The following is a 14,690-nucleotide window of genomic DNA, read 5'->3' as shown; positions in this document are numbered from 1 at the left end:
GAAGCCAGTCTCCTATACCATCTCCTGCAGGCTCATTTCCCCTGACTTCATGTACGGGCAGTGAAAACTGGTACTAGCATGCATAGCTCATAATAAAACCACTGTGTCTCATAGCCTGAAAAATTACGGGCCTCTTGGCTCAACACATAGCTGAGCTATTTGTAGGCAGACTCTCCTTTAACCTCTATGTCCTATTTTACTAAAGCTGGTGAAACGCCATTGCCCATTTCATTTCACCAAAACTCAGGTGTGCAGAAACATTCCTGCCCTCAGAACAACCTCCATATGAAAAATAAACAAACCTTTACAGAACCACTCAGGCATTGCACCAGTCACTGGATCCCAAGTATCTCACCTCAGAGAAGTCTGTGGTTTTAGCTCTGCTGCATCCAAGCTACAAACCCTGACAATATTTAAACCATTTAAACACAGTGGTCAGAATCGCTGTTTAAAATTCCCTTCTGCCAGGGAGGTGATGAAAGACTCCAGAGTAAGTGATGAGGGAGCAGACAAGCTTGCCAACTTCTTCTCCTGGTGGACAATAACCAACAAAGAGAACATTTGAGTGATGAACAACCATCCTTAGGGACCCTGCTTCTCTATTGTTCTGCGGTCTGAGGACTTATCTTGAGGAATGTCAGAGCATTCAAAGCCAAAAAGGAGAGAAGCAACTCATTCCTTTGCTTTTCCTTAAACTTTGCAAAGGACAGACATTGAAAGCTGGCCTACTGTGGCTATGAAACCACCTGCAGTTCTGCCCTCATTTTAAGCTAAGAAAAATTATTTGTATAACAAACAGAGCCTAATCTCAGGTGAGATAGCTTAGAAGGATTTTTTAGAAGAGACAAGTGTTTTTTTTCAGACTTACAAATATTTTTGTGGGTTTACTCCAAGCCCCGGCACTTGACTTTGTAATGTCACTCTCACCTTGAAGGAAAAGATGTGTTAGCACTGAGGACAGCTGGGCCCAGGGTGATGAGATATGAGGCAGCTGGACAGATGGAGCCTGCTGTAAGTCACTACTACTCCACTAGGACACGGGAAAGAGGTGACAGGAAGCAAAGTCAGAGAGGACAAATGATGCCAAGTATATAAATACATTTGACATTAAGTGCTGAAGGCTTTCATTCCCACACTAGTGGAAGAGTAACAGCCACTACCTTGATTTTGACGGTGAGATTGGAGAGAAAAGAGGAAGAAGCTGCACGGATATTACAGGAAAAACAAACAAAAAACAAAACAAGACATAATCATTAGATAACACTAAATGCAGAGGAAATCTCTGCATGTGTCTTGCTGGATGGATGTCTGCATGTACATCTACAAACACACGTCAAGTGAGCTGTTCATGTATTATTCCTCAGTCTGCAATAAATGGGTTTGGTAATAAACTGTGGGGGAACTGAATCCATAATACCACTCAGTGTCTGTGAAAAGGTGTTTTCCATTGGCTTCAATTTACACATTCAGCAGCAATGTTTGGTACCCAGAGTAGACAGTAAATGATGTCTTTGATTATTTTTTTTCCTTTGATATAATATTTTGGAGTAAACAACCATTTGTTCCTCTTTCTTTTCCAATGTAAATATAGTCACAAACTTATCGGTATAGAACAAAGTTCTCAAGTGGCTCAGGCAGGTGCAGCTTAGGGACTGCATATAGGCACGACCGACCCAGATGTTTTCTGATACACAACCGGCACAGCTGGGCAAGGCTGGCAGGACCTGGAAAAAATAAAATAAAATAAAAGCAAGAACAAGCTCCCCCACCCCCAGTATAAGTCAAAAGGCAACAAACAGCAGCAAGATTTGAAAATCAGATCAAGCACTACACAACAACTCGTTGATGTTAAAGAGATCTACTATAATCAAACTATTATTGACTTATTAAGTCTAAACTGTTTCAGCAACTTTAAACTTTCGAGCACTAAAAACTTTTTTCTGCATCCATAGATAGTTTTTTTCTGGACTTTTTTCTTGAGCAAATACTGAAAATGCCATATACATGTCTGCACTGTGTCTGTGTCTAGCTGTGTCTGGAAAGGCAGAGCCCGAGGAGCACAGGCCAACTAAGTGGGCATGAACAAGCTGGAAAAATGGTTGGAGAGGAATTAATCCAGCATGTCCATATCGCGGGAATATTACTATTGGATGCACCAAGTTTTGGCTATATGTGGCACAGGTGAAAATGGCGCAAGAGGAGCTAGATTCATTTCTGCTCAGAGGTTGCTTTCAGTAGACTGGGAGATAAATACAAATATTGCAGGGAGGCTGCAAGTAAGCTACAAAGGGCACTGCAGCTTACTTGTAGCCTTCCTGCACTTGCTTGCAGGTTTGTGCTTGGACTGCAGCCCCACAAATGTTCATTCATTGCACCTTTTTCTTCAGGAATCTGGATGTTGAGTCAGAGTGCTTGACTGAACACAAGATGGTGCTACTAAAATAGCTGTGTTGATATCAGTAAATAAACTCTCCCAGCAATTTTCAATCCTCAGTCCTTAGAGTCCTGATTAGTAAATAAAAATAACTTTCCTTCCATATATTGGAAAGAAAAGCACAGAATAACCGACCAATTTACTTACTAAAACTAATATTGTGCAGCAGATGTAGCAACAAAAGAGATATTGCTTATTTCTGCATAGTAGGCCTGTGCTACAAGCTTGAAATCAGTAGAGAACTTACATAGGGGATTACTTTTTTAAACGGTTATTAAAAGTACTTAGGTAAAAGAAATAAATACTGCTCTATTAAAATAAAAAGAGAGAGAGCGAGAGAAGAAGAAGAAAGGAAACCTTTACCTTCCCGAAGTAGGAGTGCCTGCTCTATTTTGCTGTTGGGTACAGCAAGGTCCAGGGCACATTTGAAATCTGCATTTCTGCCTTTCAGGTTAGCACCATAGTCTGCCAGCAAGACAACTATCTCCACGCTGGATTTTGTTGCCGCCGCATGGAGAGGGGAGTCTAATCGCTTCCCCGCATTCACGTTGGCTCCTTGGGAAAACAAGAGTGTGTGGTTGGCACTGGGAGGAGGCAGGAGCCTTCTGACCCTGCATCACACAGGTTGGCTTCCACCAGTAGCCTCAATAATTGAAGGACATCAGTGTCACCCAGCCCTTCCTAATTTCTCTCAGGACCATCAGTTCAGAACTCATCAGAACAAATACCTGCTTTATAAATGTCTACTGAGTCTGCAGCAGGTAGGGCTGAGCAACCATTGAAATTCTTAGACTTTCAACCCAGTAGATGATCAAAAGCTATCACATGCTGTGTAAATTTGTTAATATCACACAATCTAACATAGGTTATATTATAATTTAGTTACAGGGAGATGGGTGAGGGAGAGGCAAGGGAGGAAAAACTCTTTAGGTATCTGATTGGAATAATTTTGGGAGTACAGCAAACAAAATGAATGCCCTAGGTTTTGCCATTCACAGCAGGGTCATGCTTCCAGCAGGTGTCAATCAGCAAATGTACACTGACAGCAAAAATGTACTCTGGCTCTTAAATTGTGCCTGGCCCTACAGGGATTATACTTTCAAGCATCTTTACTACTATCTTCATCATCAGCTGAGAAGCAGATGAAGTCAATGCTTAGCAAGGCAGTTAATTTTTTCATAATCAGAAGACTTGATTTTGGTCATCAATATTGGCCGATACTTTCTATGCTTCCTGACATCATTCTAAAAAACAAGCTCTGCTTTACTTTCATATTCAGATGGTCTCGGGTAGGTCTCTGTAACTATAGTTTTCCAGTAAGGAAATCCTCAGTTTTTCATGAATAAAGGTGAAATTTCAATTGTCTCACAGATTCAGGCTGTCCAAATATCTCTTGCAGAAATCTCTGTAATGTTTGTGTTGGAGAGGCAACCCAGGGTGATAAGCTGTGTTGGCTCACACCACCCCAGCTCTCTCCCAGCCCCTATCTGCAAGCATACCGAGCTCCAGCAGCTTCTTGACACAGTCTGTCCTCTGGTACGTGCAAGCCACGTAGAGCGGGGTCCCGTGCTGCAGGTCTTCTTGGTCAATGTCAACCTCGTGGGCCAGAAGGACCTCCATGCACTCTCGGTGACCTGTGTGGTGAAAAAGAGCCACCACTTAATTTCAGCGCTGCAGAGCAGAATACACCCAGATACAATCAGTGAGGAAGAAGAGATGGGAATAAGCCAAGCATATTTATCCATGCTGTAGGGTTTTTTTTTCTTGTTTTTTTTTTTTTGGGGGGGGGGAGGGCGTGGAGGAGAGAATGTTTTAAAGTCAATAAGAGATGCATTCCTCATTGGGTTGCTGTTAGCTTCACTCCCACCCTGAACATTACCTCTCTTGACTGCCTCGTGAATGGGTGAAGCAAGGTGGTTCCCGAGCTGTGGCTTGGCTCCAAATTCAAGCAGCATGTTGACACAAGCCACGCTGCCACTGCAGCAGGCATTAAACAGAGGAGTGATCCCATCAATAGTGGCTGCGTTGACCTGAAACAGCAGGACACGCTCAGAATAATCCGATATAGGAGGAACGCCCTTACGGTGTGCATCATGTGCTCAACGAAAATGCACCAGAACAAGATGCTTGCCTTGTTTAATTTCAGAATTGATTTTGTTTGCAATTTTCAGAGTCATTCATTATGGGACAGCACATATAACATTCTACTTTGAGCTCTGCCCTCTCTCACAGACAGCTAGTGCCGTAAGGCAGCAACACTGCCTGCTGGGAGTTGCTCAGAAAACACAGATTATTTCTTTTTTACATGGAGAACTTGAGTGTTGTTATGACTATCTATTTTGCACTAACACATATCCATTATACACTCAGATGACTTTGCTTTTTAAATGAAAATATAGTTCATGTTTAATACTTTCACCTGAAAACACATTTCCAGCAGATGACACATTCACAAAAACATAGTCTTAATCCCAAACAGAAAAGGAGGCCAAAAGGGTTTGTGTTCATGTGAGCTGTGTGTTTGTGTGTAAGACAGAAAGAATTTCTGTCCTTGATCTCTGACATAGATACCTGGCAAGAGCCACCATCCGTCATTCTCCACCGGGAGAGCACAGTGCCCAGGCCCGTGCACAGCACTGTAGCTGCCAGGTTTGGCTGCTTAGCAGGCCCTCAGAGGCAATTTATGCAGCAAATCTGCATGCCTTTAATTTTGTGGCAAACTGAGAAAGTACAATGAATCGTGCAAGCTCATGGCAGTTTGTGTGGTTTCCAAATCAGTGAGAAGAGGAAAAAGATAGGAGAGAAAGAGCTGGAGAAGTCCTGGGCCACTAAAGAAGCCAAAGTTTGCTACCAGCCAAAGAACAGGAGCAGCATCACAAGAGGGTGGAAGAACCAGGGGAGAAATACTCAGTTTGCAAAATATTTTGCCTGTAAAGTGGAGAAAGGCAGTGATGTTTAAAAAACTATTGAGTTATTTGGGTAATTCAGCAGTGGACCATAGGCAGTTGAGACCTTTCTAAATATTATTTGTCCTTGTTCATTTGCCCTACTGAATTGTATACGACACCTTACAAGTTAACCCTTTTTCTTACAAGGTGTGTTTCCCACAGTCACAGGCCCATCCTTGCCCCTTTCAGTGCTTCAGCCCTGGCCATTTCCTGCAAACCCCAAGAGCACAGCAGCCGGCAGGAGGTCACGCTCCTCCTGGGGCAGCTGCAGCAGTACAGAAGGAAGCCCCTACCCTTCAGCGCCTCCTCCAGAGCATGGGAAACGGCCAGGCACTGCAGCATGAGGATGTTTGTCTGTCTGCTCAGATTCTGGAGCCCCAAAATGCATCTTGCTCTTCGTGAAATGGCAGGGCTCTGGCCAAGACTGTTTCAACAGCACTGTCACTGCAAATCCCACCCCCTTGCTCAATCTTCCTTCTCTCTTGCTCATTGTCAAGCTAAGCAATCCCCCATCCTACACAGCTTCAAAAACAGCAGAAGGAAAGGAATGGATGTATTTTGGGGTATCCATATTTCAGACAGATCTCTTGCTACTACACTGCGCCCCCCCAAACTCTCATGGGGCAGGTCTGGCTAGAGCTGCTGGGGCACTGGAGGTCCATTGGCATCGTTTTACAGCGGGGCCAGAGATTCAAGCAAGCTGATAGCAACGGTAAGCAAGGAGATAACTGAAGAAGAGAACATACTTCTTTGGTTTTCCTCTCCATTGGGCATTGGTTTAACTGGTAAAAGAGGAAAGATGGATAAAACATCTGTTGTGGAGTAAATAGTTACGTTAAAAAATAAATGAATACATAAATAAAATAGGAGCACAGCAATAAAGGTGAGCAGCAAAACAGAACATTTTCTTCCAGAAGTCAGACAACAGCTTGCTGGTTTTATTTATGAACAGAGAGGGAGGGGAAAGGAAAAACAAAACAAAATTCTGGGACTATATATATTATATCAGGAACAGGCCGTTTTCTTAGGTAAGCAACAGGTAGTTCAGATGTGATCCCGTAAATTATAAAAAAGATAACACCGTTTGTATACCAAAACTGCACAGAATTTTATTTTATTTTTCTCCCATCTTTCAAAAGGACTGAAATATGTCACAGTATGGGAAGTTAATAAATGGATTTTCTTCTGCAAGAGATAGCTTGATTGCCTGTTTTGGTGTTTCACAGTTTCTTGCCATGTAAATTGTGCTTGAAAAGCTTGTAACTCAGTCAAATGAAATATGTTCTCATATATCTCATCCTATCCCTGTATCTCCATTTTTAATGTGTATTCTACCTTAGTTCCAGCTGGACAAAACGGTATTTTATTAACAGACAAATTGTGACATTGATTTAAGCACGTCTCTTTTTACTTATATGAGACTCACAAACTACTCCATGGAAGACTGGAGGCAATTCCAATGATCGTTACAGAGAAAATCAAGGGATAAGCCATTTTACCCAGACCTCCAGCAGCCCCAAGACTCACCTGAGCACCGTTCTCCAGCAGCAGCTTTGCACAGGCCACATGGCCACCCAGGCAGGCTTCGTGGAGAGCCGAGACCCGATCTGTCGTCACCAGGTTCACATTGAAACCCTGCAAGGCAGAGCACAGGGCGTGAGGGGAAGGACCTGCCCAGCCAAGTAGCAACCCCAGGGCACCAGCAGTGGTTGGATGCTGGATGGAGAGCACCACACCGTGAGGTACAGGGGTAGGGATGCACACGGGTCACATTATTGCTGTTTGTGGTTGTCACCAGAAAGGGTAGCTGCTAATGGTGGTGGTCCAGCAGCTTGGTTGGACCCTTTGGCTCGGCTCCATCAGTGGGGAAAGCAGACACTCTTATGATGTGATTCATCTCATCCTGAAATAGCTGTAGATCGAATGAATTGCATCCTGAAAATGCATCCACTGATTATATGGGGTGCCCAGTGTGGTTCATTCAGGTATAGTAAAGTAGACCCATAATGGAGGTGAGACAAATCTCACCCACAGATCTGTTCCTCTTATCTGACCACCCAGAAGTTGTTTTACGCTGGAAGAAAAGAACTGTGAATTACACTTGCCTCATTATAGGCATTTCCCTAAGTAACATTTCTTACATCTATTCTCACAAAAACAGACACCAGATATATTCACCGGGGAGAAAGAAATTGCCATATGTGCTGTCCCCAAAATACAGCTAAATCTCCCCATAAGTAAGATTTCACAGCCATGTGTGAGAACAGGCCAGGGAGCACCTTCATTTCACATTTGACGTCTTATATTATGTAGCACTGTTCCCATTTCTGCTCAACGTGCCGTAAGCCAGGCAGCTCACAAGATGGCAGCAATGCACTGCCTGGTATCCAGCAGCAATGCTTTCGGTAGAGATAAATACAAGCGAGCAACGTTACACTGTAAAAGTCACCAAACCTGCTGCAATGAGCATTAAAAACAGCCACTGTAATTACTTTAGGATAGAAATTCTATGATATAAAACCAATCATTATTCAGCAATGTGAAAATGTTATTAATGCAAGGGCTGGCTGTGGCTAAAAAATGGCACAAAGTTCCTGCACGTTACAACGATTCCAAGGGAACAGATAAAATCTTGAAAAAATGTTGAGATTATTCAATTTTCACATTGTGTAGATGTTTCATATTTACTGATCAGTATGTTCTTTCGAGAATAATGTCTTCTAGAGGCGCCTGATAAGAAGAGAGCTATTCTTTTTCATTATTCATATATAAATTTAAAAAAATGAAATTCATTAATTGCAAATGAAAAAATAAGAACTGATATCTTGGACAAAACAGTAGTCCCCTCGATTAGTAAATGGCAATCAAGTTACACATCTTACAACAGCTGCTTCCCAAATACCACTGATATTAAGCCTCGTGTTCATATGATTTTATATTCTCCCCAGTGTATCTGAAAAATAAGATACTCCTTTGGGTGCTGGAACAGGCATTGGTGAGTCCTTGAGCTCCTTTAAAACCCCAGTGCCCCATTTCCACACAGGCACAAACAGCCCCTTACATCAGGGCATCCCCTGGGAAGCAAAAACAGTCCTGGATTTTTTTAAGAGCTTGGTCCCAAGGCAGAGACTTCTGAGTGCCCCATACCCTAAAGTATAGCTCCATATTTCATTTCAGGCTAATGGCATAACTACCTGGGAAGCAATGAGCAATGGTTATACTGTTCCATGAAGAGCTTTGCCCTTACATTTATCAAACTGCTCTGAATCAGCTCCATTTCACTCTCCACAGACATTGCTACCTCAATCTATTTTCATCAGCAAGAACCCTCATCCTTCACTCCTGAAATTAATGTTCTCAGGAGAAGGAGAAAGGGTAGGTTAACTAAATAGTGTATATCCACACCAGGTGCTTCTCCCATGTGTAACCACAACCAGTGAACAACTGGGGCATCCACTGTTTAACTACAACACTGGGCGCCTCCCACTAATAAGATGGTGTAAAGTCAATGCAGATGGAGATAGAAGGGGTCAGAAGGGACCTCTTTAACAGAGGGAAATGCCATGTTCTGCCCCTGGGACAGAGCAATGCTGGACACAGGCCCAGGCTGGGAGCTGGGTGGCTGGGGAGCAGCTCGGCAGAAAGGGCCCTGGGGGTGCTGATTGGCAGCAGGCTCAGCACCAGCCAGCAGTGTACCCTGGCAGACAGAGGACAAACCCCATTTTGGGGTGCATTACACACAGCACAGCCAGCCGGTCAAAAGAGGCGATTCTCCTGCTGTTATTTAGTGTTGGTGAGGCCTCACCCTGAGTACTGTGTGCAGTTCCGGGCTCCACAGCACAGAAAGGCTGCTGAGGTCCCTGAAAGCGTCCAGAGGAGGCCAGCACAGCTGGCAGCAGGGCTGGAAGGCATGTGTTGTGAGGGGAGGCTGAGGACACTTGGGCTGCCCAGCCTGGAGGAGAGGAGGCCCAGAGGCGACCTCGCTGCTCTCCGCAGCCTCCTGAGGAGGGGAAGCGCAGGGGGAGGCGCCGGCCTCCGCTCCTGGGACCCGATGGCAGGGCACGGGCACGGCACAGAGCTGCGCCGGGGAGTTCAGGCTGGGCATCAGGAAACGTTTCTTTGCCGTGAGGGTGGTCACACACCGCAACAGGCTTCCTGGGGAGGTGGGTGCTGCCCCGTGCCCGTCAGTGCTTAAGGGGCATTTGGACAATGCCCTCAGTAATGTGCCCTAACTGCTGGTTAGGCACCAACCTCATTTGACTGCAGCTGTGCCTTGATAAATGTCTGGAGAAGAGGCTTTTGCCGCAGCAGCTCCACTCCTTGAGGACATAGCCCATTTGAGATGCAGGCTCACCTTGTTCTCCATACAGCCATCACTGGTGAAAATTATTGACCATGATTTGTGGGGAAGAGATTACTCATTTGTGCCAGATTGAGGAGCTGGGTTTAAAGAAAGATGATAAGGAGGATAGCTCACCCTTTACAGCTGTCCGTTTTCATACCTGTTTTCATTTCTAATATATATCTTTTCCTCCCCTCTTGCCTAAACTCTTGGTTACAGTTGGAGTAAAGGGTTTCAGGCTGACAGCTCTCTCTTTAGGAACACCATGCTTGCTGTTTTATAAAGACATACTCTTACAACTTTCTACTTTTTTTATTTTTTTACTCTAAATATATAACATATATATTGTTCCTATTCTCTTCAAGCCCAGTCTGCACTGTTTATCACTGAAGAAGAGCCCGAGGATCATTGTTTATTATACAGCAAGCTACAAGCAGTAGCACTCTTTGTCCTGGGCTTGTACTCAGCATCTTGTCTAAGCAGACCAATACATGCTCAAAGGTGTGCACATGGATATATCACTTATATGACTGTATTTCTTAGGCACTGCTGCAGTCTACTACCTGCTCACTGACTTGCAGATACCATTCAAGAGAAACCACACTGCTTCCCAACCTTGTCTTTACCTGTAGGCTTTTACCTGTGCAATCAAGGTTTTCAAAGACAGGAGGCGTCCTTGGAAGGCAGCATCATGCAGAGGGGATCTGTCTGCCCAGCTGCCTAAAACAGCAAAATCATAAGAGTTAATTCAGGTACGCAACAAAAGGAGATCCTGGGAGGATGAGGGAAATGCAACTGCATGTAAATGCAGACCAGGCTTGAAAATCAATGCAGTGTCAGCAGTGAAACTGTTGATAAATTGATTTCAGCGGAGCAGCTGAGGGCTCAGCACTCGCGAGTAAAGCAGGCCACTCCTTAGGGGACCTAAACACAAGCTTGTTGGCAGAACTTTTAAAAACAGCTAAACACACCCTTCAGCAAAGACTGTGACTTTAGTGCTGCTGGGACTCAGCAAGGGACTTCAGAGCCCTGCAGTTCTCATATTGTACAAAAAAATACAAGCCTCTGTCTCTTCTAGGGAGCTTTTGTCACAAATGACCCATATTCTGGCTTCCCTTCACTTTACTAAGAGTCTCATAGGAGGGAGATGCTCGGACACGTTGTCCCTCAAACCAATTCTAGCATGACCCTGGCAGTTTTATTTCCCAAACCAACAATTTCATAAATAACTTCCTCCAGCTCAGACTAGCAGGTATCTATCATGTTTCATCCTTCTCCTCACTAGAAGGTTTCAGAACAGACATGAAAAAAATAAATCCTGCCTGAGGTTTCACTTCTCTTCCTTAATCATTTTGAGTTGTTGAACTGCGCAGACTCCTTCATGCAAGCTAGCTTGCTCTTTTTCTTAATCTATTCAAGTGCCACAAAACAAAAAACCCTTAGCCTAGCTAGCACAGCTAGCCTATATTAAATGTAACTCAAGTGGAGTGAGTGCATTTATAGTGCCAGAGGATGGAAGCAATACCAGTGTTTGCATTCATGCCCTGGTGTACAATAACCCTACAAGCATAGTACCTGAAACCCATATCCTGTTTAATATTTTCAGCTATGCAGCACACCAGAGAAAGGAAAAGGTGATTCATCTCCATTTCAGGTGTAACCTGAAGCAGAGAGCTCTCAATGAGAAGCTCAGAAACATCCCTGGGGACTTCAGGCCAAGGACTCAGCAATGATTTCAGCCTTGGCCACAGGAGACCTTATTTCAAGCTCTCATTGCCATGCCCAAGAAGCCCAACCAACAAAGGGCACCCTGATGCACATGGCAAATTCACTGGCCAAGGCAGAAGTGACAAAGCCCAGAGATACGCAGGGGCCGTCGTGCCTGTATGCCAGTGACTGCCACACAGCTGCAGGAGAAGAAGAGATGGACCTAAAGGTTCTGTTCCACTCTCTGGTTTAAAGCCAGCATTACTCTCTGGCTTTACCAGGTTTTCAGCAGCCCTTGGCCTTCTTGCAGTGTGCTTTCATTACTCTAGAGGTGGGATGCAATTCACCTCATGGTGTTATGATTTTAAATAATGTTTTTATTTTTGTCTCTATTTATATAAGGAGCTGTTTCTAGGCTCCTAGGGCAGGAAGCTGGCATGGAAGAACCAGTCAGCATGCTATGCAACCAGTTTCTTAAGGACCAAGTGGACTTGCCAGGTAAAATGTTGGAAACAGGAACCAGGCAGGGATGGAGAGAGATTTGCCTGAAAACATCCAAAAAACCTAACCTCATGCTGACAAGTGAAACAGGCAAGCTCAGTTCAGAAAGTTAGAAGACTGGTAACACTGCAAGGGACAAAAATATGGGTCGTATCCAGCAGCAAGGTTCAGAGGTAACTCCGATAATAGAGCTACAGTGCCTTAATTAAACTTCTATTCATATTATATAGAATGTGGAAACGCATTTCACATGCATTGTAAATACGTGTGTATGCACACACATGCCTCACCAAGAAAATACATGCTGCTGCATACTTCCATGCTAGCCACAGCAACCTACCTCCCTGAAATGTGTGGCAAATATAGTTCCCATACGGTGCACATCTTCCCTTCACAGCTGTGAGTGACATGTCGGAAGACACCATGTCTTTTCTAGACTTCTACAGATAAGTTAAGAAGCCCTGCTTCTGCACTACTTCACTGCAAAGAGAAGAGGCTGTGAAACACTGCCTGTAATCCAATCCAGTGCCCCAGCAACAGCATCACATGATCTTATATTTTGAAAGATTATCCTTAATGGCCTTTTGCAAATGGCAATTTGCAGATAAAAATATGTTGTAGTCTGCTAAACTTCAAGATACTTCGATAAAAACCTGTATGAAGGAAAAACTGCTGTTTGTCATGCCTTAGTCTACAACTGCATGAAGGCATTTTGGAAAAAGTGACAGCAATAAATAATTGGAATCATATTCCAGAGAATAGCAAATAAGTTAATAACCTTGAGACAGAAAATCCCGTATATAAATGCTCTGTAAGGAATGCTTTTCTGCTACATTTCTTATGAGCAGATCTTAATATCTTTGCTTCGGGTGGCCATCTCACACCCACTCATTTTCATGTGCCTGTTCGTGGTGGCACAGTTCATCATGAAGCAAGTGTCCAACAACTGAGTCACTTAAAGATCTGTGATGTCACAACGCTAATACAAATCTTCAAGTAGGAAAATATGTTCTCATTAGTAGTAAAATTAAAATATTGTGTCATTTTAATTACTGGAGTTCCGGACATGCAAATGGCTGTCTATACATTACTATGGCAGTGATGCGATGGAATAATTTCAAAATTACTTGGAAGAAAATTAACCCCCCAAAAAAGTGAAATGACCTATGAAATAGCCTAGCAAATAAAATCTATTCTTGTGCCATATATTTCTTTCAGAATAATTTTAGCTGTATTCATTTTTATGGTCTGATTTAACAAAACGGGGATTTGGGGCTTGGATTCATAAAGTCATTAATTATATCCTCCTAGTATCTCCTTTCAGAATATCAACATGCTAAATTTCATCCCTATAGTCTCTGACAGTAAAGCTAGTAGATCTGTCTGTAACCCCCACTAACGAATGCCTTGCTTCCTAGAACAATCTTTTTATCGACTGTAGTGCCTTGAGCAAATGTCGTCCTCATTCTAGCAGGGTAACTATTGGAGTCTCATATTTTGCACACCTAAAGCATGCCAACACATACTGACAATGCAAAGACCTCAGAACTGGAAGGACTTCAGCTTAAAACATTCACCCTATGCATTTAGCAACAGACTCCTCATTTTACGGCAATTCAATATTTTAAATCCTAAGCAACAAATTTGTAGCAAATAGATATCTAAATGTTAGAGTGCCAGTATTTTTACTTTACCTGGGACTATTCCATAGATCTCTTCTGCTATCCTGGCAGCCTCTTTTCTGTTGCCTTTAACAATATAGAAATGGGTCAGCAGAGCCAAGGAAATCTTAATTAAAAGCTTGAAGCAAAACAAAGCAAAAATGGCAAAATAAATGTTAGTGAAAGCATGGAGTATAGAACTGCCCTCCATTTTGGTTTGTCCTTTGAATAGTTTCTCAAGTCTGCTAAGCTGCACCGGGCTATTATTGGTATCGTATGTCATCTATTTTAAACCCTCCAGAACTTGCTGTTCCTCAGTTACCAAAAATACATTTGTTTTTATTCAGTATGGCTATTTGATACCAAATAACAATACCAAGTATAAAATAATCTGAAAATCTCATGCCATATAGCATACAAACAAAAAATTCTTTTGCAAACCCACCTGAGTATGAATTTCTGAGATGTTTTCAGACAGAAGTTCGCCGTACCACCTGAAAGCCTATACCTCCACATCATATTTATTCTTTGATACCACGGCTGAATTTACAAAAGTTATGTGTGCAAAGTTGCAGAAATGGTTCAGAGATACTGCAAGAAGAATACTTTTCTGTCTTTTCCATCTTGATAACAGGCCTTGCTAGTACTCAGATACAGAACAAAGGCAAGCATATCAAATAAAAGCATTATCATGAAAGAATCTGAAATAAACCAGTGTATTTTCAAACAAAGGGCCAAGAAGTCAAACTTACTCTGTGAGGGGAAAAATATATTGAAAGTGTGTAATCAGAAACACATGATAACATACTGATATTTTCTGTCACTCAGGGATAAAGAATGGTGTCCATTAATATCCCTTGCAACCAGCATCTGACTGTTTTGAAAGCACAGAAATATTTTTATATTATCCATCACTGAATCTGAGGTGTAATATTTGAAACTAAAAAACAGACACCTTTTTTTAACTTCCCTTTTTTCTTTCTGAGAACACATGGCTTCCATAGAGAACAGACTATTTTTTCTGCATGTACTTATGTGAATGTCTGTAGAACACCCCATTTCCTTTCCATTTAAATGTTTCTTCATCGCTATTTTTC

General features: G+C 42.9%; 1 protein-coding gene across 2 annotated transcripts; it reads right to left on the bottom strand.

Moving 5' to 3' along the window:
* Window positions 1-1,599: 1,599 nt before the first annotated feature.
* On the bottom strand, window positions 1,600-13,804 carry ASB11 (ankyrin repeat and SOCS box containing 11). 2 transcript variants are annotated; one of them, XM_035542216.1, is made up of 8 exons: window positions 13,627-13,804; window positions 10,365-10,444; window position 9,860; window positions 6,910-6,965; window positions 4,314-4,464; window positions 3,934-4,068; window positions 2,798-2,989; window positions 1,600-1,724 (listed from the first exon to the last, which is right to left on the bottom strand). In XM_035542216.1, exons 1-8 carry the CDS (start codon window positions 13,802-13,804, stop codon window positions 1,600-1,602), a joined length of 918 nt encoding a protein of 305 aa, XP_035398109.1. The 2 variants fall into 2 exon arrangements, with proteins under 2 accessions (XP_035398109.1, XP_035398108.1); XM_035542215.1 differs by lacking the exon at window position 9,860 and having other exon boundaries at window positions 6,910-7,017.
* Between the last annotated feature and the right edge of the window lie 886 nt (window positions 13,805-14,690).

The sequence above is a fragment of the Cygnus atratus genome, chromosome 1 (assembly GCF_013377495.2).
Source record: "Cygnus atratus isolate AKBS03 ecotype Queensland, Australia chromosome 1, CAtr_DNAZoo_HiC_assembly, whole genome shotgun sequence".
NCBI lineage: Eukaryota > Metazoa > Chordata > Aves > Anseriformes > Anatidae > Cygnus > Cygnus atratus.
Note: the sequence above shows the minus strand (reverse complement) of the source record. Positions and strands in the feature narration are given on the sequence as shown.

What these genes read in the sequence shown, in the direction of transcription:
- ASB11 (XM_035542215.1), bottom strand. Translation starts at nt 13,804, where the DNA reads ATGGAGGGCAGTTCTATACTCCATGCTTTCACTAACATTTATTTTGCC. An exon ending in TGAAAACCTTGATTGCACAG is followed by an intron (nt 7,018 to 10,364) that starts GTAAAAGCCTAC and finishes TCTGCCTTGCAG; the next exon opens with GGTTTCAATGTGAACCTGGT. An exon ending in TCACGAGGCAGTCAAGAGAG is followed by an intron (nt 4,069 to 4,313) that starts GTAATGTTCAGG and finishes TTCACCACACAG; the next exon opens with GTCACCGAGAGTGCATGGAG.